This window comes from Sander vitreus, chromosome 14 (assembly GCF_031162955.1).
Source record: "Sander vitreus isolate 19-12246 chromosome 14, sanVit1, whole genome shotgun sequence".
Taxonomy (NCBI): Eukaryota; Metazoa; Chordata; class Actinopteri; order Perciformes; family Percidae; genus Sander; species Sander vitreus.
In genome coordinates, this window is record NC_135868.1 from 20,263,158 (window position 1) to 20,289,513 (window position 26,356).

General features: G+C 41.0%; 1 protein-coding gene across 1 annotated transcript; it reads left to right on the forward strand.

The window, feature by feature from the left end:
• The first annotated feature begins 1,280 nt into the window (after positions 1–1,280).
• On the forward strand, positions 1,281–24,962 carry angpt2b (angiopoietin 2b). The gene is made up of 9 exons (XM_078268252.1): positions 1,281–2,239; positions 7,306–7,461; positions 8,782–8,903; positions 11,211–11,443; positions 11,965–12,089; positions 15,860–15,961; positions 19,325–19,491; positions 22,907–23,037; positions 23,281–24,962. The coding sequence occupies exons 1-9, from the start codon at positions 1,922–1,924 to the stop codon at positions 23,439–23,441; spliced, it is 1,515 nt and encodes a 504-aa protein (XP_078124378.1). The 5' UTR covers positions 1,281–1,921; the 3' UTR covers positions 23,442–24,962.
• Positions 24,963–26,356: the final 1,394 nt, after the last annotated feature.

The window sequence follows — 26,356 nt, forward strand, 5'->3', positions numbered from 1 at the left end:
GCCCACTTTGCTAGCTGGTTCCTTCCAAATGCTGAATGTTTTAAAGAGATGGTTTAACAGTTTAAAGTCAACATTATATAACTACTGTATATAGGCTTAATGAAAAAGGGGGGAAATGTTTGGCATGCTCCATTTAGCAGTGAACCACAACCCTCAGATGTCAGTCTGAACTATGCCGTGGGAAACCCAGTCTTGAAGCTTAGAAGACAAACATGTCCAAAAACATTTTCTTCTCTTAAAAAATAGAAGATATACAGTACACAATAGCTGCAGTATCACTATTTTCTTGGACAAAAAGTGAGGGGAATTCAAATGTCAGTTTGACTTTAACTAAATATCTACATTAAATACATACTGAGAGGTGGACACAGACAAACCTGGCAAACTAGAGAAAACAGACAGTGTTAGTTCAGGCAACAACAAGAGGTAAAGACAGAGCAACAGAGGGTGCTGCTACACTGCAGCCGATGTAAACAAAGAAGATTTTTTACCAGGATAAAACTCTAATACCAACAATTCGACACACTCTCAGACTGTAACAAAATTCAATATCTACTTTGGGAAAAACTGACATTGCCATGAAAGCAGAAAATATGTCAGAGCATGTTACAGCCTATGGGAAAACCAGCAAAACAACACCTCCTTCAAAATCTAAAACTACTGTTTTATTTTTGTCATTTCTTTCCTTCAATGGTTCTCACCATTGCTATTATATTGCAATAAAAACTCCTTGCTAGACTATCTCATTTTATCATTGCATTTGTAATGATTTACTTGTAACAATTGCTTTTTTCATTGTAGTATACTATGTAGTATAGTAATGTAGTTGTATACTGTAGTATAGTTTATATTGTGTATTGTATAGTATATAGTCCAGATTCACTTACAAGCTTTTTCCAGAGCTTTCGACCATATCTCACAGCTTCTTCTGAAAAATACAGTCGAAAGCTCTGGAAAAAGCTGGTAAGTGAACCTTAAGTTTAAAATATCTTATCACAAACCATTTGTGGTCTTTTTCACTAAAGTTCTGAATTATTATGCTTTTATTATTTTACTTCTACTTTAAAAAAAACATTTTATAACATTGTACTTATGTAATTATGGTCATGCCAATGAAGCAAGTATAGGAGATACAGAGTTTAAAAAAAGGGAGTGGGAGGGGGCAAAAAGTTGTCAGAGACAGTTTCTAGTTCTTGCTCTTGTGGTGAGCTGTGTGTATTTTCGTAGCTTCCTCTTCTAACCCACAAACAGAAGTACCATCAGAGGGAGGGAGAAAGTGAAAAAGGGGAAGGGTGGTTGAGTGATTATGTGCTAAGGAGGTGCATGTGTGTGAGTGGAGAGGTACGCCACTCTCTCTCTTTACTTTAGGAGCTTTACCACTTCAGCCAACATCCTGAAACGGGCCACTCTCCACTCCACCCCCTCCTCTCCCCTCTCCTCCGGACCAACGCATGGACTCAAGCAGCTTGAAGAGAAGGCAGTGAGGATTGAGGAAGGCAACTTTTCAAAAGAGAAATAAATGGTGAGCGGGAAGTCTGCAGTTGGTTTCCTGGACTAAAGTGTTGGGAGTTACAATAGGAGGCAATCCCCTTTTCCTGTGTGTGTTTTCTTTCCGCCTTCACGAGGACCAGCGGGAGCAGAAACTGGGCTGAAGAAGACTTCTGGATGCAACAGCAAAGACAAGGACCAGCCAAAAGAGCAGACGAGAAAGTGATAAAACAGAGACAGGAGCAGCGGGAGTTGGACTGAGAAGACAGGAGGAAGACAGTCAAAGTCTTGAGGGACACTTTAACAAGTCACAGAAAAGACATACCAGATATAGAGGACCAAAGGAGCAACTCACCTGACTCACATCTCTGCTCTGCCAGGAGAAGCAACCTCCTTCTTCCCCTCCCACCCTCCCCTTTCCCTCTCCTCTGACATGGGCCGCCTGCTGGTCCTGACCCTTGCCTACCTGGCCTCCCGGCTGGCCACCGTGATCAGCTCAGAACGCCAACAGCACCAAGTGCAGCACGGCCCCTGCAGCTACACCTTCATTCTCCCCGAGGTGGAGCACTGCCACCCCTTACAGGACTTCCAGGTCACCAACACCCTCCAGAGGGACTCCCCACCTGAGGCAGAGCCTGATACAAGCCAATCCAAGACGAGTAAGGCCCAGAAGGAGAGGTCTTTCTGGCAGGAGAGGAAGCTGGAAAATCTAGAGAGTGCCATGGAGAATAACACCCAGTGGCTGCAAAAGGTAAGGTCTCTGAATTGTTGACGAAAAACAACCACTTTCTCCTGTCATCTAATCATTGTTGCTCTAGCTCTTTACTGTCACACTCTCGTTTCCTCCTTTTCACATCACAATTTAACCTACAGACCATCAAACAAAGCAAAAATCTGTGTGTGTGTGTGTGTGTGTGTGTGTGTGTGTGTGTGTGTGTGGGGGGGGGGGGATGTCCATGAAGTTCACATCTGTTGACAAGCCTTCACTATTGATAAGTTCAGAGCTTAGCATGGATTTCCTGGATGCTTGCTGTATGCATATCTGGCTCCAACGCCTGGTGTATGAGAGTGTATTTAAGACCACTGGGGTGCCAGAACTCCCTGTTGCATGCGAGAGGAGAAAGACAATATGAAATAAGTTTGCTAATATCAGACAGTGCCAAATATGTCATACACAGTTAAACCTTCTAAATTAGTTTTGTCCCCTGCAAAGGCAACTTCACTCTTAACTCCTGTTTTATCCCGTTTATAAGCCAAAGCCGGCTGAAAACTTTGTGTATCAAACTCAGCTGACATAAAATATAGTATAGCATGTTCCTCAGTGGAAAAAATGTGTTTATCTGCTGGAGACACATTTCAGCATGGCCGTTGGCCTGCAGTTCAATTTACTTGGATTATGACTGACTAAAATGAAATGATGCGATTAAAAGTGGCTTCACAATAGTGTTTTCATTGCTAAGGTCATCAGGGCACTGAATCAGTGATGGGCCATTGTCTAGGACGGACTGACTGACACGGCACCTCTCTCCACCCGTCTCTCTATTCTTGTCTGCATCACTCACAGAATATTTATGGCACACACTAATCCTCGGGCCGAATATAAGGGTTTGGGTCGAGTGTTTAGATTGGCTGGCTGAGAGAAAACATGTTGATTATATTTTAGGATTTGAAAATGGGGTATTATGAATGCCAAAGCTCTTCCAGTGCTTCTGTCACTCCCCACTCTCACTCACCATAAGATTGTTTTTCCGTCCTCCTTTTTCCCCAGTCTCCATTTTCTTTTGACACTCCACTCTTCTCTATCCATCTCCTTCACTTCTATCTGGACCATTCTGCACCTCTGGAATGTTGAATGTGTCCCATCTCACACCTCGACTTGTCCACCACCAGATCTCTCTTTCTCTCTCAAGCTCTTTGTCTATCTTGCTGATGCTCTCTCGACACGCACCCGTGTACACGTATGAAAACACACACACACACACACACACACAATTCCCATGTGTGCACTTTGTCTGATGCTCTTTGTCTATGAACTGGAGACCTAGCTTCTAGGGGAAGCATCCCATGAGGCCCCTCTGCATGTGTGTTTGAGAGACAGTGTGAGGAAGAGATAGTGAGATAGTGCACACACTTTCCCTCTTGCGTACACTATGTTATTAATGCATACAGTCTGCAAAGCATCACATATAGCACTTATCTTGGGCACATTATGTGTGTCTCGCTCTTTCACTCCCTCTCCACCAGAGCTGTAAGTGGCCATTAAGGAGATGCCGTTTAAATCCCCCCCGTCTTCAGAAAAAGCTCTGCTGACACATATCTTGCCAAAAGTCCTCCACATAATGTCTGGAATGAACACCAAGATCCAACCTTTCAACACGTTACCCCCACCAGGCCATAGTGATGCTTAAATGATCGCACTGTAGGTGGGATTTCCTCATAGACACAGCACGGACCCAGATATCCTCTTTTAGATATGCATAAGGTTATACTGCCCTTTGACCCCCAGATGGCAAAGCCTTTTCAGCACCTTGTGGAGCTCATTAAGCCTATCTGCAAAAGTTTGGGGAGAAATTGGTGATATGCATGCGGAAGAGCTTGAGGCAACTGTGTCTGTTAAACTATGTACAATTTCCCTCAAAGCTCCCCTGGGATAATGTGACCCTTACTGTGAGCCTTCAACTGAAACCCCTTGAAAGAACCCCCCCCCCCCACACACACACACACACACACACACACACACACACACACTAATCAAGCATATTCCACAGACAAATCTTCAAGTGGATGAGTGCAATAGGACTCTATTACTGTTCCACATTCCTTCTTTGGTGATTCCAAGACGAAACTAGTGTTTGTTTTCTTGTGATCTAACCCCCAGTGTACCCCTCCATCTAGTCATTCTGCTGCCCTGAGGGATTGGCAAAAGGGACGTGAGCGTGCTTTTGGTTAGTGCTTTAAGAGCCTGTGCGGATTATGCTAATGCAGAAATATTGCATAGAGATCAAGGTGGCTAGGCTACCCTTAGGTGACCCGATTTCCCGGCCCAGTAATATTTCATTAAGTATGTCACCCACATTACTCACACTATCCATTGGTCTCCATTGTCTTTTATTTCCCTAAACACAAACCCCTTTTCTCTATCTTGAACATTCTCTTATTATGGCCTTTGACGTAAGAACATCTTAAAGAGTCAGTTGATCCAAATTACAAAAAAAATATTCTTATGCTATTTAGGCATGAGATAGTTTTGGTTTCATCTGGCCTAGGTTTCGTGAGATATGCATCTAATATGACAGGGGTGAATGGAACTTTATTTGCAGCACTTACAGCATTGGAAAAAGTACATTTAAACAAGAGTCTACAATGCATGCAAGCAGTGCTTTGAGCTAAATGCTAATGTCCACATGCTAACATGTTTCCAATGACAATGCGAACATGCTGATGTTTAGCAGGTTTAACTTTTACCATGTTTACAATCTTAGTTTCCCGTGTTAGCATATAACATTAGCAAATCTAGAAAAGACCCACTAAATCAATATCACTAAAATCACTATATCACTAAAACAATAGTAGCCTATACATTATCTGGGAACCATGAATATCTGTACAAAGCATGGTCCCAATCAATGTAGTAGCTGTTGAGATATTTTACTTGGATAAGTGAAAACTTTGACCTGCTAAACTAGATTAAATGTCAGGGATCATAAAAATCATTAGGATTCCTCTGGGGACCATACATGTCTACACTCAATTTCATGGCAACACAGCCACTATTTCTTTTTTGATATTTCAGTAGAGACTCAAGTGGTGGCTCGTCCAATATTACCATACTTTAATGAAACTCGAGATTAAAATCCATCAGTAACATCTTGTCCTGGTTACTCTGGATAACCCACAGAACACGCCATCAACCATTTTTATGGGGACAAATTCTTCAACAGAAAGTAGTTCCAATGAAAACCATCCGCTGTGAGATCTGTGGATTACCCATAGTAACGGGGAGATTGTTTCTGGAAAGAGATGTCGCTTTGAATTTTTGTAAATGTCAAAATGTCATTCTTGTACATTGTATTGGGTTGGAGGTTGTTTAAATTAAATCCAAAGCTATCTGCATGATTCAACACCATGAGAAGTGAGACAATGTTTTCTTCTCATTTTGGTGACTCTTGAGGCCAATAATGCATTTAACTGTGGTGCAAAGTGGGTTTACATGGTGTTGCAATGACACATCAATCAAGTCTTCATTGTCATGGAAAAATATTCATTCATGTTCTTCACAATCATTGCCATCCTGATTATTATTTTCCACAACGCCGTGCATGTTTCCCCTCTCCTCTGTAATTGTAACGGAGAACAAATGTGTCTATTGGGTCGGCAATTATGATATGAAGTGATACAACTCCCATGATTTTCTCCACACTGATCACTACTCCCTCTTAGGCACAATAAGATGGAATTATGCCTCCCAAATGTGATTTATCTGGCTGCATAGTGCAGCGAGTGACGGAGCTGCAATTAATGCAATTGGCAGTGGGAGATGGAGTGGATCAAGACCTTTGGATTGAGCTCTATCACAGAAGGCTGTAATAGGAACACTTTGGACAGGCGGCTGATAGCAGCTTCAATACATGTGGCTGATTATGATGCAGGGATCTTTGGTTCTTCCTTTGGAGTTGGCTTTGATTGGCTTGGTAATCTCTTCATAACCTTCATTATGAGGGGATTATTTCTGCTGTCTCAGTTGTGCTTAAGAAGCAAACTGTGAGAGATGGATTTACAGAGCAAGAGGGAGGAAGTGGGAGAGTTTGAAAGAAAGAGGGAGTGAGACGGATCAAGACGAAGTGAGAGACAATGACAGAAAGATTACTAGCAGCAAACAATTTAATTGCAGATTCATCTCTATTTGCCCACTTGGATCAGTATTTCTATACTGCATAAAAGATAGAAAAGCCCTCTCCTGTGGCAATGTATTATCATAATCCCATTCCTCTCTGAGATGGCCATTCGTATTGAAATAAAAACAAACAATTGTAGTCTCATTTGAATTCTCTTCAATTTTTGTGAATAGACAATCATTAGCTAGATACTTTTGAATGTTTGTTCCTTAGAGACTTCATTTTCCAGTCATGTGGTTTAACGAGTAAAGTCTGATCTTTTCTCGCCAAAACAGTCATAAATATTAATGTTCTACGGTTCGATATTCTACTTTGCTTTATTGCAAGGCACAGGCCATTGCCCGTTAAACGTCAAACAAAATTCCATCATTCACGGCAGGGAAAGCCAAATTTGTCTTGCAGATGCCGTTTCGCTCAAACCGAACACATGAATAAGAAAATCTATTTATTGGAGCAAGATGGATGCCATGCTATTTTTACTCACTCTGCAACATATGATGCTTCTGTCTCTGACCTTGTGATTGATTACAGTGTAGGCAACTATCCCTGAAGTCCTGCACACAAATATCATGATGTCTGCCTCTTGGTGGATATCATTACTGTTCTTTTTTAAATCCTAGTAAACACCTATACATTGAATAATTGTATTGCAAAGGTTAGTATTTACCTGAGGTAGACCTGCAAGTGGATAGATTCGTGGTGAGATACTGAAAGTGCCCTAGAGATACTATTTTCCATGACTCCATCACAGTACCTGAAAAGACGGAAGTGAAAAAAACAGATCACCCAAGGTTGCAACTTTCACAGTGCATCAAGCTGTCAGTAAACATATTATCTCCTAAAATATGATTATCACCAGATTAAAACTAGGGAATCTGACATGCTGGATCATTTTCTCAAAGTCTGCTTGTTCTCCGTACAGCTGGAGCACTTCATCCAGGAGAATGTGCGTTCTGGGATGGAGGAAATGAAAAGAACTGCAGTACACACCCAGACAGCTGCCATGCTGGAAATGGGAACCAACCTCCTCAGCCAATCAGCGGAGCAGACTCGCAAACTGACAGACGTTGAGACCCAGGTGAGCCCATCAGGAAGCATTTGAGTGAGCCTGAGACAACTTGTTTGCAGCCAATCCAAATTAACAACTGTGGTCACAACCATGCAAAAACAACTGATGTCACTTGCGAAACTCTTGACGAATAGCTAATTAAATGTAAATCAGATGTAACCCGCTGAGAAGCCATGCCCAAAGGTGGCGGCAACCGCTTTAAAACAGCTGGTATTTGGTTCTACAGGCTTTGATTGACACAATGAGTTGAGCTCGGCGTATGACAACAAGCCAATTAAAACATAAAGCTCAGTAGCACAACACAGATGTGTCTTCAATCATGCCACAGAGCTGTTATTACAGATTGGGCTGTTTTGGTCCTCATGCTTTCTTTCCTCTTATCAAAGTCAATATGAAAAAGCAACCTGTACAAATATCTGAGCTGCTGTGTTCAAGTTTTTGTTTCATCTGCAACTTCAAAACATGTCACAGGTGCGTGTGAGATAATTCTTGCTCAAGTTTTCATTTTGAGATCAAATAATGAGCATTATGAGCCTTGTGATGTGCTGTGCGACATTGTTTATGCCCAAGGGTGCTTTTTAAGAATTCAGCTGGTGGGCAACCCTTTTTATTCCCCCCCCATCAATCTTTTCATTAGTACCCCTCATCACTCCCATCAAGGGTTGCAAAATTCTGTAAATATTCAAGGTGGTCTTTCAATGGGAATAAACAAGAATTTATGGGAATTAACGGGAATTATATGGAAATATAGGGGTTATTTGCTGAGGCTGTATTTACCATGCAGATAGAAACAAACCTTTTACCAGATCATAAGCAAACATAATCCATTCTTTTGCCAAATAAATCCATCAGTACATACATTGTAAAATGTGGCATGTGGTAAGTTAGCTTGCTAGCAAGTAAACTAATGGAGAAAGGTACTTTGAACATTTGATCTGACAATGTGGGCTGTGTGCAAACAGGGTTTAAAGTGAATAACTAATTTATAAAAATTAATAAAAACAAACTTATTAAAATAGATTAGTCCTCAGTTAGCATGCTCAATCAAGCTATATCCCACATGGTAAAAACACATTATACAAACTAACAATTCAATTAAATGGTCTTACTTTTAACCAAACATGCCATAAGAACTAGTATTGTTATTTTGTGCATTTCACCCCCAAATGCACAATTTTTGAAATGAAAATGAAATTGTGCAAAACATTTTAATTTCCCAAATGTTCTAAGCTTAACTTGATTTTCCAAACCTTTGCAACCCTACTCCCATCTATTCTTCATCACTGCACATACTGTGATATTTATTCTTCTGTTTTTATCAATCTATAGGTGTTAAACCAGACGAGTCGCCTGGAGATCCAGCTGCTCGAGTACACGCTCTTCACTAACCGGCTGGAGAAACATATTCTCCTGCAGACTCAGGAGATCTCACGCCTCAGTGATAAAAACAGGTGAGCGACTCACCCTTCAAAAGATTATCAGGCAAGGGCATTTTTAGGCACTACGGGACTTCCAGAGTGGGTTTGCTGTTGGGTTTTTACTGTGTATAGGCACTTCATTTTCAGATCCACTGTTACTTTAAGTGGTAAATCATTCATTCTCTCATTTCATCTCAAGGTCATGTAATGTAGTCATTTCTGCGGGTACTATTGCTTTTCACTTCCCCGATTATTACCAAGAAAATCATTCAAGAACTGTGCTTATAAAAATGTCATGTTTTTTCTTGGATTTTCTGTTAGTAAGGCTTTGGTTACTGTAGGTGGCACTATTTTCTTTACTCACTTAGCAGCTTTTTCTTTCGTGATTCCAAGTGAGCTGTAGGAAACATAGCACACATCTCTTCCTGAGCACCAAAGTATGTTTTCTTAGGAAAAAGCTATTCGACAATCGGGTGGTATACTATAAAGCCCTTCCAAAATACAGTATACTATACTGTATAATACATTGTATGTACATGCAGATGTATGAAAACTACAACTGGAAAAGTTGTTGAATGACTCAAAAACTGGGCACTTAACAACAATATAATGTGCATTGTGTAAGTATGTGTGTGTGTGTTAGCCAGTGAATGGGCAGTGCATGTTAGGAGGGGTTTCCCATTCTTCTCTCTAGGAACACACGGTCAAACTAGGGCCAGCAGAGGTTAAGGACAGGGTGCTGGGCGGTGTGAAAGGGAGCAGGTGTTTTTTTCTCTTTGTATCCGATTGTTTATCATTCCATCCATCTGTACCAAGTGTGACTGGGACAACACAGTGTCCCAGCTCTAACACCTGTTACACATCAGGCCCTGCTTGGCCCCTGCTCTGCCCTTTTGGCCCTCGTCCTTAATGTCGGTGACATGGCTCTGACATGCAAATAAATGAATACATCTTTATAAGGGTAAACACCATGACGGGATGCATAACATTAGAAAGGTCATAGTAGATTTGCAGCCAGGCAGCTGTGGAATAAACTGTGTTGGTTGTAGGGGGCTACTGCTGCTGATCCTTGAGGGCATGGAGCCAGTTTTTGAACTGCTGCCAACTTAAAAAGAGCAGAGAGACCTGTTTGTTTTCATAGGCATTAGATGGAAAATACTATTGGCAGGAAGTGCAGCATTTTGTGGAGAGAGGGTGAGAGCAGTTTAATAGCAATATGCATTACAATAATAATAAATAGCACAAGATCATAAGCATAACAGTTTAACTGCCCAGGATGCAATGTGATCCAAAATGCCATGTTTATCTTGTCAAACCCGCTAACTGTTTAAACATTGCTGTGCTGGTTTACTGCGGCACTTTTCACATTGACTGTTCCTCAAAGTAAAATACACATAATGGAAAACAATTTGTTAGCTTGCTTTGCCACTTTTATTGAGTGTTCCCCCACAGAGCAAATATGAAATGTTAGTGATGTTAGAAATTATTTGGATTGATCCAGCCTTTCTTCCAGGGCACATACTGAGCCGCTGCCTAAAGCGGGAGATTGAGGATACACGGCTAAAAAGTAGCTTGTTTAATCTGGGTGGCTGGATTGTTTCAATAAATAACTGCTGCACAGTCGTTAGTCAAAGCCATAAAGATCAGGCTGCAGGGATTTATGATCTTCATTTGGAGGTGGGTGGGTCGCACGCACGCACACGCACACACACACGCACACACATACTATCATTGTGGGGACCCGTCATTGACATAATGCATTCCGTAGCCCCTTACCCTAACCTTAACCATCACAACTAAATGCCTAACCTTAACCCTTAACCTCACCCTAACCATAACCTAATTCTAACCCTAATCCTAAAACCAAGTCTTAACCCTCAAACAGCCCTTTAACCTTGTGGAGTCCAGCATTTTGGGCCCCACAAGGCTGTGCAGACCCCACAAGTATACTGTATTCCCCGGTTTTGGACCCCACGAATATAGTAAAACAAGCACACACACACACACACACACACACACACGCCTCATGGCTATGATCGACATACTTAGCATGCAGGCCCATCTGCGAATGCTGCTGCAGTACAGGTGTTTATATGATGTTAGCCCAATGAGACTGTCATGCTGATGTCTATTAGTCATCATCATGTGAATGTGCAAGCACTGCTGAGAGAGGTTAATGCTAAATGGATGGATTCTCCACCCGCACCCACTCTCTTATATCTTACTCCACCCATTCAAGATGCATCTTAAAACTTGATATAATTTTATGTCTTCTGTTTTTTTTAGGAAACATAAGTCACAACTAGACTCAATGATGTTTTGCTTTTTTGTCTTTTGTAGTTTTCTGGAACAGAGGCTGTTAGCGCTGGAGGCTCGGTATGGGAGGGAGCTGCAGGGCTTGCAGAGCGAAAAGCAGCAGCTTCAAGAGCTTCTGGAGAGGCAGAGTCGACTGGTCAGTCAGATCCAGGGTGAACTGGGCAGCTCCACGCTTAACAGCACCTCACTACAGAGGCAGCAGGCCACACTCACAGACACCGTTCAGCAGCTGCTGGCGTTGGTCAACCACTGCAATGGTAAGGCTGGGGGCTTTACTGTCTTTGAATGAGCAAACTGTACTACCAACATCAGTTATTTTAAATAAAATATATAGATTTACATAAGAAACATGTTCTATAGGTTGAACAGAGATTACCAAATAGCCTAACACTTTATATGAAACAGAAGACAGAGCTCTCACTCGGTAGTATTTGACACACAATTAAATATTACATTCCTATGATTCATTACTTCCTTAGTGAAAAAAAGATTAATAGTATCAATAAAAAACAGAATTTAATTTAGGGAAAAAAAGGGATCTACAATGTTTCAATTAATGAGCATGGGATTTGTGATTCAGGCAAAAAAAGTATAAATATCACCTAGAACAGCTTGTAATTCAAATCCCAGGCACACTACGCACATGTCTGCACCGCAGACGTTACAGGCCTAAGCCAGAGCTTAACATTACAAGAGAACTCACATTGGTTGGGATTTGTGTGCAAAGCCCATAAGGTTGCCATCTGTAAATAAAATGCCTGCATGTTTTTTTTTCCAGATATCTCCAATATGCCCAAGGAGGAGCCGCTTAGTTTCAGGGACTGCGCGGACATCCTGCGATCTGGAGTGACAGCGAGTGGAATATATAGCATACGCCTGCCTAACTCCACGCAGACTGTCAAGGTAGTAAGGCTTTAAAGGTCATTGGCCTTTTCTTGTAAATATCACCTAACGGACTATGACATGAAACTTTTTCTGTGAGACATTTTACCCGTTTGTCTTTCAGTATTTAGCACTGGGATCATTTCTTTTGGCCCAGCCTGCGTACTGTAAAGCTCACAAAAACTACATAATGACATTCAGAGAGCTCATCATTACCTTTTGGATTGCATAAACTCTGGACAAACAAGTGTGATGTCATGGTAATTTTCAGGTGCTTTTTGCATAGAGTTTGATGGAAATGCCATGCTGGGTTACAGAGAGCTAAAGTAATAAGCAACAGGAGCATTATGCCCTGCAGTGTTCACGGTGAGTGTGCGCTGCTGAATGCAAAGTCAGAAAAGCTTAGTAGGTACCTCCGCTGACCTGAAGTACAGCTGACTCTTGCTAACTCAACCATGACATCCACCAGCAGGCTATTCTTTCTTTAAATCACAGCTAGCTGTGGCTGGGATATTCACTCTCAGAGCTTAAAACCGAAAAAGAAAGATAGTTTTTTTCTTATTCATTACTTTCAGTCTAGTTTGCTGGTTGGCACCATCGCCTACCGCCTCTGTTTCCCCTCGTTCTTCCTCTTTATTTCCTGTGGGCAAGGCAGCCAGGTGTTAGGCAGTGGTGCCATGTGTTTTCTGCCAACTGGGGCCAATGAACGTTTCCACTGATGCGAGTTTGTACTTCCCAAATCATTGCTGCTTTCAATCTATGCCATATAATTCCAATGTGGCAATCTGGGTGGCTGTGTAAAAGTGGGGCAGATACAAATTGCCCTATTTTTTAAAGCAGAGAGCGGGGGTTTCTCAGTTGGACCAGAGACAAAACACATACACATTTGTGGAATGCAGTTTTGGCTATAAGAAACTTATTATTAACCATCTATGCAATTTTTAATCACCAAGGCTGTGAATAATAATGGTGTTTACAGACCAAATATTTTGTTTGGAGCAGCTTTGTTTTTATTTTCATAACTCTGTTGTGCATACTTTGGAGAGCTACATATGCACAGGGCTCATAAAATTAAGCACATATTGTCCCCTGAAGCAAAATCTTTTTTAAATCATAAAAACGGTTAAATACTCTGAATTTTTGCATTTTAGTCTAATGGCTTGGCCCTTACTGACTCCTTGCTGGCTTACAGGTGGATTTGGAGTATTTATTATGGACCTGGTCAAAATCAGAATAACGACAACATTTGGGAAATTACTTAAATTAATCAATTTCAAGATTTTGTGTTTGTATTCAGTGTGAGGCCTTTAAGGCCAGAACATTGGCTTAATGTGCTAGAGGGTAATCACAGTATATTGCCAGTCTACTCTGTTCTCAGAGGTAAAAGACCTGAGTGCCTTTTGACCTTTATTTAGCTTTCCTATTCTGGGAAAGTGCTGGAAACTCTCATTTCATTAAAGCAGAAAACAGCCATTTGAGTTGTCGAAATAGAGAGAAACCTTGGGATGCTGTCCACAAAACCAGCATCTGTACCGTCCAACTCTTGAGACAGGTCAGGGTATAGTTTACATGGTGTACCATATCCAAGCAACCATCAGAGCAAGTCAATTTTGTTTCATCAGTAATTAACCACATTGCAGGTTGAAGAGGTTATTGGGTCAAAAATGGCAGTGGCACTATCTATAATTTGAGGTGACAACATTTCATAGAGATTCAAACATAGTGCCAAAAAACTGACAAAAAAGACCTACCTTGTAGCTTTGAGGTATGCACACTGAATACACTAGTCCAATTAAAAAGGATCTAATCTTACCACCCACGGGAGAAATTAGCACATTTTATTTCATCACGATACCGAAGGGAAGCTGGAATATGTCCAGTCAAACACCTTGAATATGTAAAACAAGTCCCTTAATAAGTCTAAGTTTTAATTCTGTCACTAAATGAATGAGCGCAATCTGTTCCTATTTGTTCTCCCAAACAGATCCTACACGTTGCAAAATGTGCAGGCAAGTGAGAAAAGAAAAAGTATGTGTAACCAAAAACGCAGATGCCTTTTCCTCAAACTCCCCCCAACTCAAGGGGATACGAGAACATGCTGATATGTTAGTTTTTCCTTCCCACCTGGGTCATATCATTGCGTGACACCCTGCAATGTTGGGTCCACCCCCCCTCATCTCGACATCGCCCCACCCCCCGATTCCTGAGCCTTCCAAGGGATCCTTCAAATAACAGAGACTATAGTGTGTTTTATTTCTTTTGTGTAATTTCTTTCCACTTTTCTCTCCGTAACTAAAAAGGTTATTGACTTATACAGTTGCGATTGTATATGTCAGTCTCCGTCAGCTGCACAAAATGTATGCTGAATTGTCTATTGTACAAATATTAGCCGTGCTTTGCGTGGTTTACGTTGGACAGTGATGGCATGTGGCATGAGTCCCTCATCAGGATCAGAAAATCACACTTGCCAGTCTCCTGCCGACTATGCTAACCTCCTGCAGACTGAAATGGATATAGGAAATATCTTGTATGTTGAAAATAAGCATTTATGCTATAACCTGGCTCATTTACAGTCTGTACAGAAATGTTAGATTGTTCATTAATGTGCACTGTCCCGAATAAAAATTTAAACAACAGGATGTTGTTTCAAAAAAATTCAATATTGGTACCAATATGGTACTGAAACCAAAACAATATTTTTACATTCTCCTCAATATAGAGAATATAAACATGTTTTAACCTATGTTTTAATTTTTTTGTAAATGGCCAAACAGGTTTTATTATCAGTTTTAAAAGGTGGGAAAATTGTCTATATTAATTATGGTTAAATGGTAATTATGGCCAATTGTCAATATTTCTATATCAACAATGAATTGGATTATGGATTATGTGTATTGTGAAACGGGTCATTTGCATTGATGAAGATAACCCTACAGCTCATCTGAGATCTACACAACATTTTGTCCTCTCTCGGCTCATTGTTTTGGATTACGGCCCACAAATTTACTGTTTTGGTTTAGTCATTTAGTCTCATCAACCTTGTTTCCTACCACAGCAGGTAGCTCTGATATACCCACTATACATCACTGGCCCAGCACCAAACAAATGTAAGGAACAAGCTAGTTAAAGCAACACCAAAGATTCTTTTGTACCTTAAAATAATGTTTCCAAAACCGTTTCAGTGGTTCGTCAACTCGTAAACGGCACTTCTGCATTCGCTTTGCGGCCCTCTATTGGCTATACCCGCACTATGCATGTTTGCCAGATCGGGTAGCGGATCTGTAGTTCGAATGAGACATAATGAGACATTACGACAGCGGTAATGGACAATTTTGTTTCCAACCTGTAGGGGCACCGAAGAGGAAAAGTGCTTTGGTGTTGCTTTAACACAAACATTTAGCCGTTTAAGAGCCAGATATTTCCCTCATAGCCATGGAAACCAAGGAAGAGTGAATACTGGACTTGCATTTGCCAGGTGGCTTGAAATAAAGCTCCAATTTAATGCTGAGTATCTGGTGAATGTGGGAAAATGATAGTGGAAAATGTGGTTACTACAAGGTTATAATATGTCTATATTGTGTTTACCGCTTGTGACAAAACCAATTAATTATTTCTCCTTTCCTGTTTTAATCAGAAAATATCTGATCGACTACAAGTAAAGAAGCCAAAGAATGCGACCAAGCAACACTTTTTTTGACTCAAACACATTTTGTTCAGTACTCAAAATGCATTAATTTTTATGAACCAGCCCCATGGAATAAAAGCTTCTTAATCGGCATTTATTTCCACAGGTGCTCTGTGACATGAAGACTAGAGGTGGTGGGTGGACGGTGCTGCAGCATCGGAGGAACGGCTCCGTTAACTTTCATCGTGGGTGGAGAGACTACAAAATGGTGAGTTCTTCAGAGGAGGTAGGGTTAAAGTGCATCATTATTAGTATAGCTAGTTTGGATCAGTATTGTGGGACTGGACAGGAGGTTCCAATAACCTCCACGGGTTATTCAGCATGGAGAGGCGTGGGATACCGGCTAGCCTGTGATCCCAGGTGACCTGCGGTTGTTGTATTTGGCCGCACTCGTGTCCTCTACCACCCCCCATGTTATTGCACCTGCTCTCTTTCCCTCTCCGTGTCATACTCCCACACACCCATATACACACGCTCATATACACTCAGACAGACACAGACAGACACACAGACAGACGCACACACAGACAGAAAGAGACACGCACGCACGCCGTGATTGAACCTCATCATAAAGTTTTCTCAATAGAATCAATATTCCGTTTGTGCAATAGAGAAAAAACATGCTTGCAAGCCTTTTTCGACTGTGTTACGTGACAGACGGGCTAGTTTGGGATTGAGCGGAGTAGCAATTTGTTTCTCTACGGCAAAAAATCAATTGCCACAGCTTGGAAATAGGATGCAGAGAAGACTGCGACTGCAAACAGAAAGAGAGAAAAAAACAAAAGCTTTAAAAACCTCTTTCAAGAACAATATTTTTACAAGTGGATGATAAATATTTGGTTACAGTTGCGGCGTGGGAGCACAGGGGCCCTGTAGATGGCAGATAACGTATGTACTAAAATGCTTCACTGCCTTGGCCCACACTCACACATATTCTCAAAAACTGTGGTCAGTGTTGATCAAATGTTGCAACTCAGGACTTGATGGTCAAATGATAAATGCTCCAAGGGTCTCACTATATATTTACTCTCACTTAAGACCAATAACAAACAGAGAGTTTGACAGCTAGACAAAGTGACTTAGGACTCAGAGGTACACAAAGGAGAAAATGTCCTTCTGTTAGACTGAACAAAGAATGCTTAATATCTGCATGATGTAGAGTTTGATTATTCACAGTTCTGCCTTGAAAATATGATAGGTCTTAATTGGTTCCATGCTTACTGACTGTCAGATAACATACACACTAGGGTTGGGTACCGGACTCTGTGCTTTTTAGGGTACCAACCGAAGTACATAGGTACTTTTTAGGGTACCAACCAAATTATGTCGGTACTACCGAGAACCTATTCGCATTACTAAATCAATCGTTGCCGAATTTCGGTACCTGAGAGCGCGTAAGAGTGAGCTTCTCTCTCCTCTCTTCTGACAGAGAGAGCTGTTCATCTCCGACACACACGCTCAAAGCTGTGGTGCAGACAGAGAAAGACTACGCCGCATTCATGTCACAGTGAGTCACGGCGATGCTGATAAAGCGGTCGTAAGTGTGGTTGCACTTTTCAAAACGCCACGCAGACATCCTTAGCTGCAATATAATAAAACGGCAAGCCGAACACTTCCTCTGAGACACGCACAACAGCGTTTTTTATGCCCTGGTGACAGACTGACAGGCTGGAGGTTGTAGGGCAACGCAAAGCAACTTTATTTCTATAGCAGATTTCAGCAAAAAGGCTATTCAAAACGCTTCACATAAAACCTTAAAGAGCAATAAAAAACTATTTTAAACATTCATGAAAGAGATGGAAAATAAAAACAGGCTAAAATACGATAAGATACAAACACAAGAATAAAAGTTACAGTGTAGTGAAAAAAAAAAAAAGAATACTTATTTGATGTAATAGGTTGTAGTGATGAGTTTGGTAATGGAGAGGGAGGTGGGGAGGGTTTTTTATTTTGTGTAGTGTGTAGACAAATAGGGTTGGAATTATTTTATAACTGAAATTAATTTTTTGCTATTACAGAGGGAAAGTACTGCAAAAGGGTCTCTTTGGATACCGGCAGCGAATTTCAGGTACCGATACCGGTAAAAATGTGAGCGGTACCCAACCCTAATACACATTCTGAACAACAACTTTGACACAGCATTCTGTGAGCCTCATTAGCAGAAGCCACATTACTCCCTCTTCTTAAGCAGTCTCTTCGAATAGAACATTGGTTGTTATTATAATGTTCCTGGGGTGGCAACATCCATTCCCATAGAGCAAAACCATTTCTGTCAAAGCCATCACGCCCATGTGGCTCACTGTATATGTTTACATTTAACGCTGCGGTGAAATCATATTCGTATTACTGTGCCTTCAACCTGTTAACATCATTTAAGATTGACTCCTGGTGCAGAGTTATTTCCTTAACACTTTTTCTACTCTCTTTTATATACCCGTTTCTTTAAATCCCACCCCCATATAATGTACGAATGGTTGATAAATTAAAGGAAAGCTGCCAGAACAGCTGCAATGCTCATTTCTAATCTACTGGAAGAATCAACATCATTCCTCCAAAATATATTCCCTGAATTAATGCTTTAATGACGGTGGTGGAGAGTGCTGTCTCACAAAAATCTCCCATAGCCATTATTTTCTTGGGCGGGGTGAAAACTGTACACCTAATGATTGCTACAAAAAAACAAGTGATAAAAGGAATTATATTAAACAATCTTATTAGACATAACTTACCTTTTTTCATATTGTGAGAAAGTACTCATAACGACCAGAACAGTGCCACTGATAAGTATTTTAGTCAACTTAAAAATGCATCTGTAGTTCACATTTAGTGATAATCCTATACCCACATAGGATTACTAAAATGTCTCTTTCATTATTCTAATCATTACATGTACAAGTAGCATATTTAGTGATGGTTGCTATGTAGTTTTCCACTTATTGTGATAATGACAAACTGCTGTTAAGTAACATCTGACAAAGCTAAAGATATCAGATATCCTCTGAAGTAGCCTACAAACAGCATTGATCCGTGTCTTGATTGGGGGACAATTGGGTCCAGCTATATCAAAGAATTCTCATAATTTTTAAAGTCAATAAACCCTTTAGAGTGCCCTGTTCATAAGTGTTTATTTTGTTTCACTCCTCAAAAAATATTTCCTATGTTGTTCCACTGTTTATTCTGCGGTGGGCATTCAATGTTGTTTTCAATTGCCAAAAAATGATAGGAAACGTATGTGCAGCTCTCTAGTTCAAACAAACAGTGGATCGCTCCACAAAGCCAGTTTTTATTTTACTGTAAGTGTTGCAAGCACAGAGGAGCATTGGTAGGATATTAGGGTAACATTAAAGTCTCAATTGACTTGCCCCCTGCTTTGGGAGTGGAGTATTTCACTTTATAGACTCAGTAGACTGTCTTAGGCCATCAAAATGATGAGTGTGATTTTTTAAATTGAGGTTCATTTTCATATTAACTCCAAAAACACTTGGCAGGTCACTGGTAAAATCCCCCCCCCCCCACCACTGTTAGAATATTTTCTTGTTCCATTGTTTCTCTGTCTTTGTGTCTAATCCAGGGCTTTGGAGAGCCATCTGGGGAACACTGGCTGGGGAATGATATCATCCACAAGCTGACCAGCTCCCAGGAATACAGCCTGCATGTCCAGCTAAAAGACAGAGAGGGGAACGAAGCTTTCTCACATTACGATCGCTTCTATACAGATGGAGAGGACAACAACTACAGGTGCCAGCATTAAATAGCACTTCAATTCATAACTGAACATGCAGGCTTCTGATGATGTAGTGCTCAGGTCCAAATTCACTATTTTATTTACTAAATCATCCAATTATCAAAGCATATTTAGGAATTATTACATGATAGCACAACATATGATAAAATGCTAAACTAAAACACTTCTTGTACACTCAGGTAGGGCTGCACGATATGACCTAAAATCAAAATCACGATTAATTGCACATTTTACCTCGATAACGATAATTGAACGGTAATTAAAACATTTTTGTGATTTGACGACAGACACTGCGTTTTTGAATTTTTTTGAATAAAGTTTTAAAAAACGTCTTTTGCATGATAAAAATGTAAATAGGCTATACATTGTATTTCTTAACTGCTAATTAACTTAGCTAGTTAGTCCTAACTTTGAACCAGCAAGTTGCGTTTTAAGCTCCTCTTTTTTTCTGCTCGTGGAGAGCTGCGTGACACATGAAACTATACTGATGAGGACCGGCGAGTTAAATCGGCCGTCCGAGAGTATAGCAGGCAGACACGCAGCTGACAACCTGCAGGTGGAGGCGCTGGAGACAGGCTGGGACACACACGCCGCTGTGGACTTGCCAGTCCCGCAAGCGGTTTCAGGAAAGTGGCTGCATGTGTCCGACAATACACAAAACATCAACACCGGTACAAGCCTACAGCTGTCTGCGGACATGGAGTGCGGGAAGTGTGTCAGAGCCGCTCAATGGTGTTTTTTGCCCCCAACGACTCCTTCCAGGCAGCTCTGCGACCGCTGCCTTCAAGGGACCTCACGCTAACCTTAACCCTAACCATAACCAGTGCCTAATTGACTTCAAGGCAGCGCTGCGACCGTTAACTTCAAGGCAACTAACCCTAACCCTGCCTAGAAGGCAGGGCTGCTGGGGGCAAAAAACACCGATAAACGTCAGAGCCTCTCAGACGGGTGAACTGAGACTCCGTTTCCTGCTTGTCGCTCAACGGTTAATGATCGGTTAACATTTCATTTCATTATTCATATAAACCGTTAGCAACAGGTCAAACTGTTTCCTATTTTCTCATTCGCCAAGCTTTCTTATCCCCAAACACGGAAGTTAAGGAACCATCTGGACTATTTTTAAGAATGTCGTTCAAAAGGATGAGCTCAGTGGAGGGCACGCAGCCACTTTCGTCTGCCTCCATTTTTCTTCTCCCATCAGCGCGGCTACCGCTGCCCCTGAAAATCTCCAAGGGGAGGCTAACAGGAAGGCTGAGCAATACCTGCCCCTGCCAGGACCTGACAACTCATACCAAGCTCCTCGGCAAGCCTGCAATCACTAACAAGATTATGTGTGGGTGTGCTGAAGCCAGGTTTCCTCCAAAACAGACAGAAATAAAAATAGTAACTAAAATGGTTCAGCTTATATTTCATATAAATTCACAGGAATTTGCCCTGGTTTTGGGGAAGTTTATGGTGATTGATGCTCTGAGAGATGAAGAATCTTAATCACATGTGGGTGTATGCTTTCCAAGATCCATAATACTGCAGCAAATTGCATTTGCCTGAGTTTGTTCCACATAATTAGCGCGATGAAACTGAATGTTTCACAATTTCGCTGTAGGCTACACTGTGTGAGGTGAAGCACCTGAATGAATATAATCACCTCTGTAGCTTGCTACCTCTGAGATCATGTTCTGTGTAACTAGTTCAATATGTACCGGCTTTACTAGCATGCTCGAGACGCTGGTTTCGTCTGTGGGTTTATATTAAAACTCCCAAGCCGGAGCTGTGCTGCTGTGCAACTAGTCAGCCAAAGCAATCCTCCTCCCCAGCTGCATCCAGTGTGAGCAACATGCAGGTCTTCACCTAAAACTCAGGACCATTATTCATACATTAATCATCAGCATGACAGACCACTTTCCTCTTTGAGGTAGCCAAGAACAGCCATTCTTAGAGTAAAACCAATGGTCGGCATTCCTTTTAATGTTACAGTATTGTTGTCATTAAAGGATACAATAACAATATGAAAAGACAGTCACCTTGAAAAGGATTAGCATGTGGTCTGTGGTATCGGTGGAATAGCTGAACTAATACATCTGGAAGTCATGGCTAATGCAACAGTTCTGCAGAATAAGAAGAGCTGGCACAGTCAACTCTTTCCAATGGGGTATCCTGTAGCCTGTGGTTCCCATCCTGTCTAATTTGATAGTTTTTAATTTTCACCACATCGCCGAGAAAAGTTACAAAAATATCCCCTCATATATTATTCCAGCCTCTCAGCTATTCCATCATTATTCCCTTCCCAAGCACTGTCATTTCAAACTCCCCTCCTGCTGCCCCTCATGATGTGTTACCCTGCCCTGTGAACTTACAAATTTAAGAGGAGGGTCCTTCATTTAGTCCTCACAGACAGCGTGCCCCGGGCTACGGAGGATGGGTCACATAACTCAGGGGAGAGTCTGGTACTAACTAGACAGAATGACAGGGCAGAGGAGAGGCCAGACAGCAGGGCTGACCTCCTCGTCCACTCTCTTCAAACCAGTACTGACACACACACACACACACACACACGCACACACACTCGCACATGCACACATACTATTGCTGGGGACGCTGTATGAAATAATGGAGCGAATCAACTTTACTTGGGCCGAGATTTCTTTCAGATTGTTTGGGTTCTTTCACAAAGCACAGCATGGAGGAACAAATAATGATAAGTTCTTTAGGTTAGTTTTTGTATTGATGTTTGGCAACAATGGAAACCTAGGGGAGATGGTACCTTGTATTAAAAAAAAAAATCATTGTACACATACTAAACAGGCTATGATCTCCTACAGTGGTCTACAGGTAGTTGGAACTGTAGATTATTTTTCATTTATCGTCATTCTTTTAATTTAGTTTTTAAATGTATTACTGCACAAGGCACAGCTCTACGACGACTCTAAATGACAAGGTAGAGCTGTAGTAGAGAAGAGCATTGGGTCTTGCCCTACTTTTATCTATACTGCTATCTATTTGCTCTATTTGCCAAAATGAAATCCTAATGTCAGCTATGCCCAGAGGCATACAAAGTCAGACAAAGAGTGACAAATTAAAAGTGTACTATAAACTGTCTCCTACACAGCAGCTCCAACCAAAGAAAGTTGGACTCACCAAGTCAGATAAGTTACCTCTCTCATTACTCTGGTATCCTGTGGTATTAAGGAAACACAGATCAGCCGGTTTGTTAAACATGATTGCCCCGCGTTCACTTTACCAACATAACATTAGATGCTTTCAGAAAAACGAGTTCAAACCGTTTGTGGGCAGTAACCACTGCCATGCGGAGCTGCCAACAAGCAAAGTTGCCCCACACACATTTAAATAATGAATAGTGGCTTTTTGTTGAAATTCTCTGCTCTTATACCAATTTTTCTCAAAATCCAGCCTTCATGCCGAGGGCTTCAGTGGCACTGCTGGACGGACCAGCAGCCTCACCCACACTGGCACCCAGTTCAGCACAAAGGACAGAGACAACGACCGCTGCACCTGCAAGTGCGCCCAGCTCGCATCTGGAGGTACGCAACTTCCCTCAACTTCTACCCCTGTCTCAATCGGGCTCACCTTATAACACATCTTGTTAAACATTTCTGTCCACCCCCTTATAAATGTCCCAAAGTGCATTTCATTTTCCCTCTGCCCCAATATAAAGTTACTGCTGACTTACAGCTGTACATTTGGGTGTTACATTTCATGAGCTTTAATTTAATTAATTCTGCCTTTCTTTTTTCCTTGAACTCTCTGGATCATTCCCTTTCCAGGTTGGTGGTTCGAGGCTTGCGGCCCATCCAACCTGAATGGCATCTATTACCCCAGCTCATCCAGTGTGGTCCGCTACAACGGCATTAAGTGGTACTATTGGAAGGGTCCAAATCTGATGGCAACCACGACAACCATGATGGTGCGCCCTGCAAACTTCTGACGACATTGGCTCTGCCATCATGTCAGATTATAAAGTGAATGTCGCCTCTGATGAATATAATGAGCAATACCTAGGAAATGGTTTATTTTGGGAGGAAATTTGAATCCGACTGTTGGTGGTTACAGCTTCTGGACATCTTGGAAGGGTCTTTCGCAATTGCCTGAGAAGATATGCCGACACTTTATCAAATGACTGGTTTTAGTGAATTACTGAGTGAGAAATTCAACCAACAATATCTATTCACAAAAGGTGGCCAGACTATATTTTAATACGGCTTGTTCAGCTGAGAGAGGAATGGGGTATCAGCTTTGCAACAGATGACAAAAACACAACTAACATCAAATTATGCAGTTACATATGACCAGTTACTCAGCCCAAAATAAAATTCAATTGAATAATGAATACATGTTTAGAGACACTTTATCTTAATACCTATTTTTATATTAAAAGTATGAAAACGTATGTTTGTGTTTGCTGTAAATAAATGTGACCAATAATACACAGCCTTGTATATAGTTTACAAAAAGTCAACTGATTAAAAACAATATACTCTATAAAGTTTCAATTTCACACTAAATGTGTTATTAACTTGGATTGTGGTATTTGTGAAACATGTGATGTCTGATATTAAGTTATAATTCTTCTATGCAATGGCCTGAGTGTAACTTTATTCCAGTAGCATTATCAGACTGTAAACCGTCAGTACTTGTTTAAAACTGTAGTTCAGTCCATACATAATATAACGTAAGATAACCTATAGTGACTTCAATGGTTTACCACTGTTAATAAAACAACACCATAAAGAAGAGCAACAATAACAGGCTTTGCCCTTTGCTGTATCTTCCAGAGGGCTTTTCAGAATGAAATATTCCCGATTCTTTCCAGGCACACCTCTCATAAAAAACTTTATTTGTGAGAGATTTTGCTCATAAAAGTACATCACACACTTTCACTGGTGTGATTTACTTTCAAAAATGAAACATTTGTAATAACATCTGGGAACAAAGCTGTAAATTCAATTTTTACTTTGTAAAAACAATAAAATCATATATAGTCTTGGGTGCCTATAATCCACAGTGCCAGGTGCTTGTTACCATGTACTGTAAGGTACATAAACTCCAACAAGCCACACATGCTGGACTCAGGAAGTAAAATGGGAACTGCCGACCAATGATCTGATGAGTCATCCAATAACAGTGGTCCCTGTGGTACTCATTAGAAAGCGGATGGCTTTCACCTCCACTAACTATGACCTGGAGATCCCTGTGAATGCTGGGGACAGCAGCCGTTGCAAACTGGAAGAAGACACGCACGTTGGCTGTCCATGTCTGCAATGTCTGCTAATTGTTCAGTCACTTTATTATCCCAAATGTGAAACTTGCTCTGCAGTCAGGAGTGCAAGATGAAGAAAAAAAAACACATACAAACAACGTACAAACAAAAAGACAACAATACAAAGACATGAAGTACAAAAATGTTTCCTGCACGTACAATTGCTGTGCTTCATTCACTGAAGGACAAACAGACAGAACACTTAAATATCTAATCTCCTTTGCCTAATGCAACTCTTAAGTGTGATTCACTTCTGACTGCTGCAAATTTAATACAAATGCAAAAATCAGACATTAAGCATAATGAACTGTGAGTCAGGTCTCTGTGTTTTTACATGTCCTGCTTATTCAAATCAATCTCAGAGATACTTGAAAAAGAAATACAAAAAGGAGATCATTTTTTACAAATAAATAGCTTAAATGAATAGCTTTTTTTATGTATGGCTTCAATGAATCTGAAGGACTTACGCACTGCCTTTGATTTACTACTCTATTAGGAAAATATTCAGGAGCAGCTCAAGACAGTAAAACTACTCAAAGGGATAACAGCGCTGCGACTGTGCCTGACCATACTGTAGCTTAAATGTGTGTGTCTAATATATGATGCAATCATGCTAGAATCTCTGAGGAAACTATGAATATCATCACGAGTGGATCCAGTACCAGCAGCTATGGATGTATGACCTACGGGTCGTAATGATAGACCTGAGCCACGCAAGCAGAAAAGCACCCACACGAAAAACACACTCACATGCTCTGCTTGCATGCAGTGACCCCATTGCTAAACAAGTTTATTACGACCTCCAACGGCTTGAGAGGCGATAGATCACAGCGGGGGAGGCCAGGGGTGAATCCATCAAAGTGACTTTAATAAAGACCACTTGATTTGGCCTGCTGGCTCAACAGATGAAATGGTTGTGTTCAGGTCTAGTGAAGCAGACCAAAGTCTGGGCCACACTGCTTCTCTACTTGTCCCAGTCCCTGTTTATTAGATGGGTTACTTGTATGCACAGAGGCAGAGAGACAGGGAGATAGTAACTTTAGAACTGTTACAATATTATCAAGATTTGTCTCAGTCTGTTATTGTAAACTAGTTCTCACGGTGGTGAACTTAAGGCAAATTCTTCTTTTATTCTTATTTATTTTAGTTTCTTCTATTTATTTATTTTTAGGGCTGTCAAAATGAACGCGTTAATAAGTTAAACCTTGAGCAGAAATGGATAAATAAAAGGGTCTTCTGAATGGCAAATTCAGTTTCAAAACCTTTTCAGATGGTTCTCTCGACAAGAGTGAAGTTATTTACATGTACTGTCGATGTGAATTGGGTAACCACCGGAGTACGTGGAGTCTCAAATACCACTTGCTGGCCAAGCATACAGCTGATGCAGAGAACCCTCCTCCCCCGCGCCAAAGGCAAGCCATGCTGGTTAGAAGGTCATGGTCATAGGTCATATCTGTTGTTGCTTGATGAGCTTGAGTTTGCCATATTATACTTTTTGCTTATTTTTGGAGCATAGAGTAACTTTGAGGTTATTCTAGAGAATATTCTAGACAGTATTTTTCATTGTTTTAGATTGTTGCAAT

Coding starts and splice junctions, on each gene's coding strand:
- angpt2b (XM_078268252.1), top strand. CDS start 1,922: ATGGGCCGCCTGCTGGTCCTGACCCTTGCCTACCTGGCCTCCCGGCTG. Junction 12,090..15,859: donor ACTCCACGCAGACTGTCAAG/GTAGTAAGGCTT, acceptor TTATTTCCACAG/GTGCTCTGTGACATGAAGAC. Junction 23,038..23,280: donor CGCCCAGCTCGCATCTGGAG/GTACGCAACTTC, acceptor TTCCCTTTCCAG/GTTGGTGGTTCGAGGCTTGC.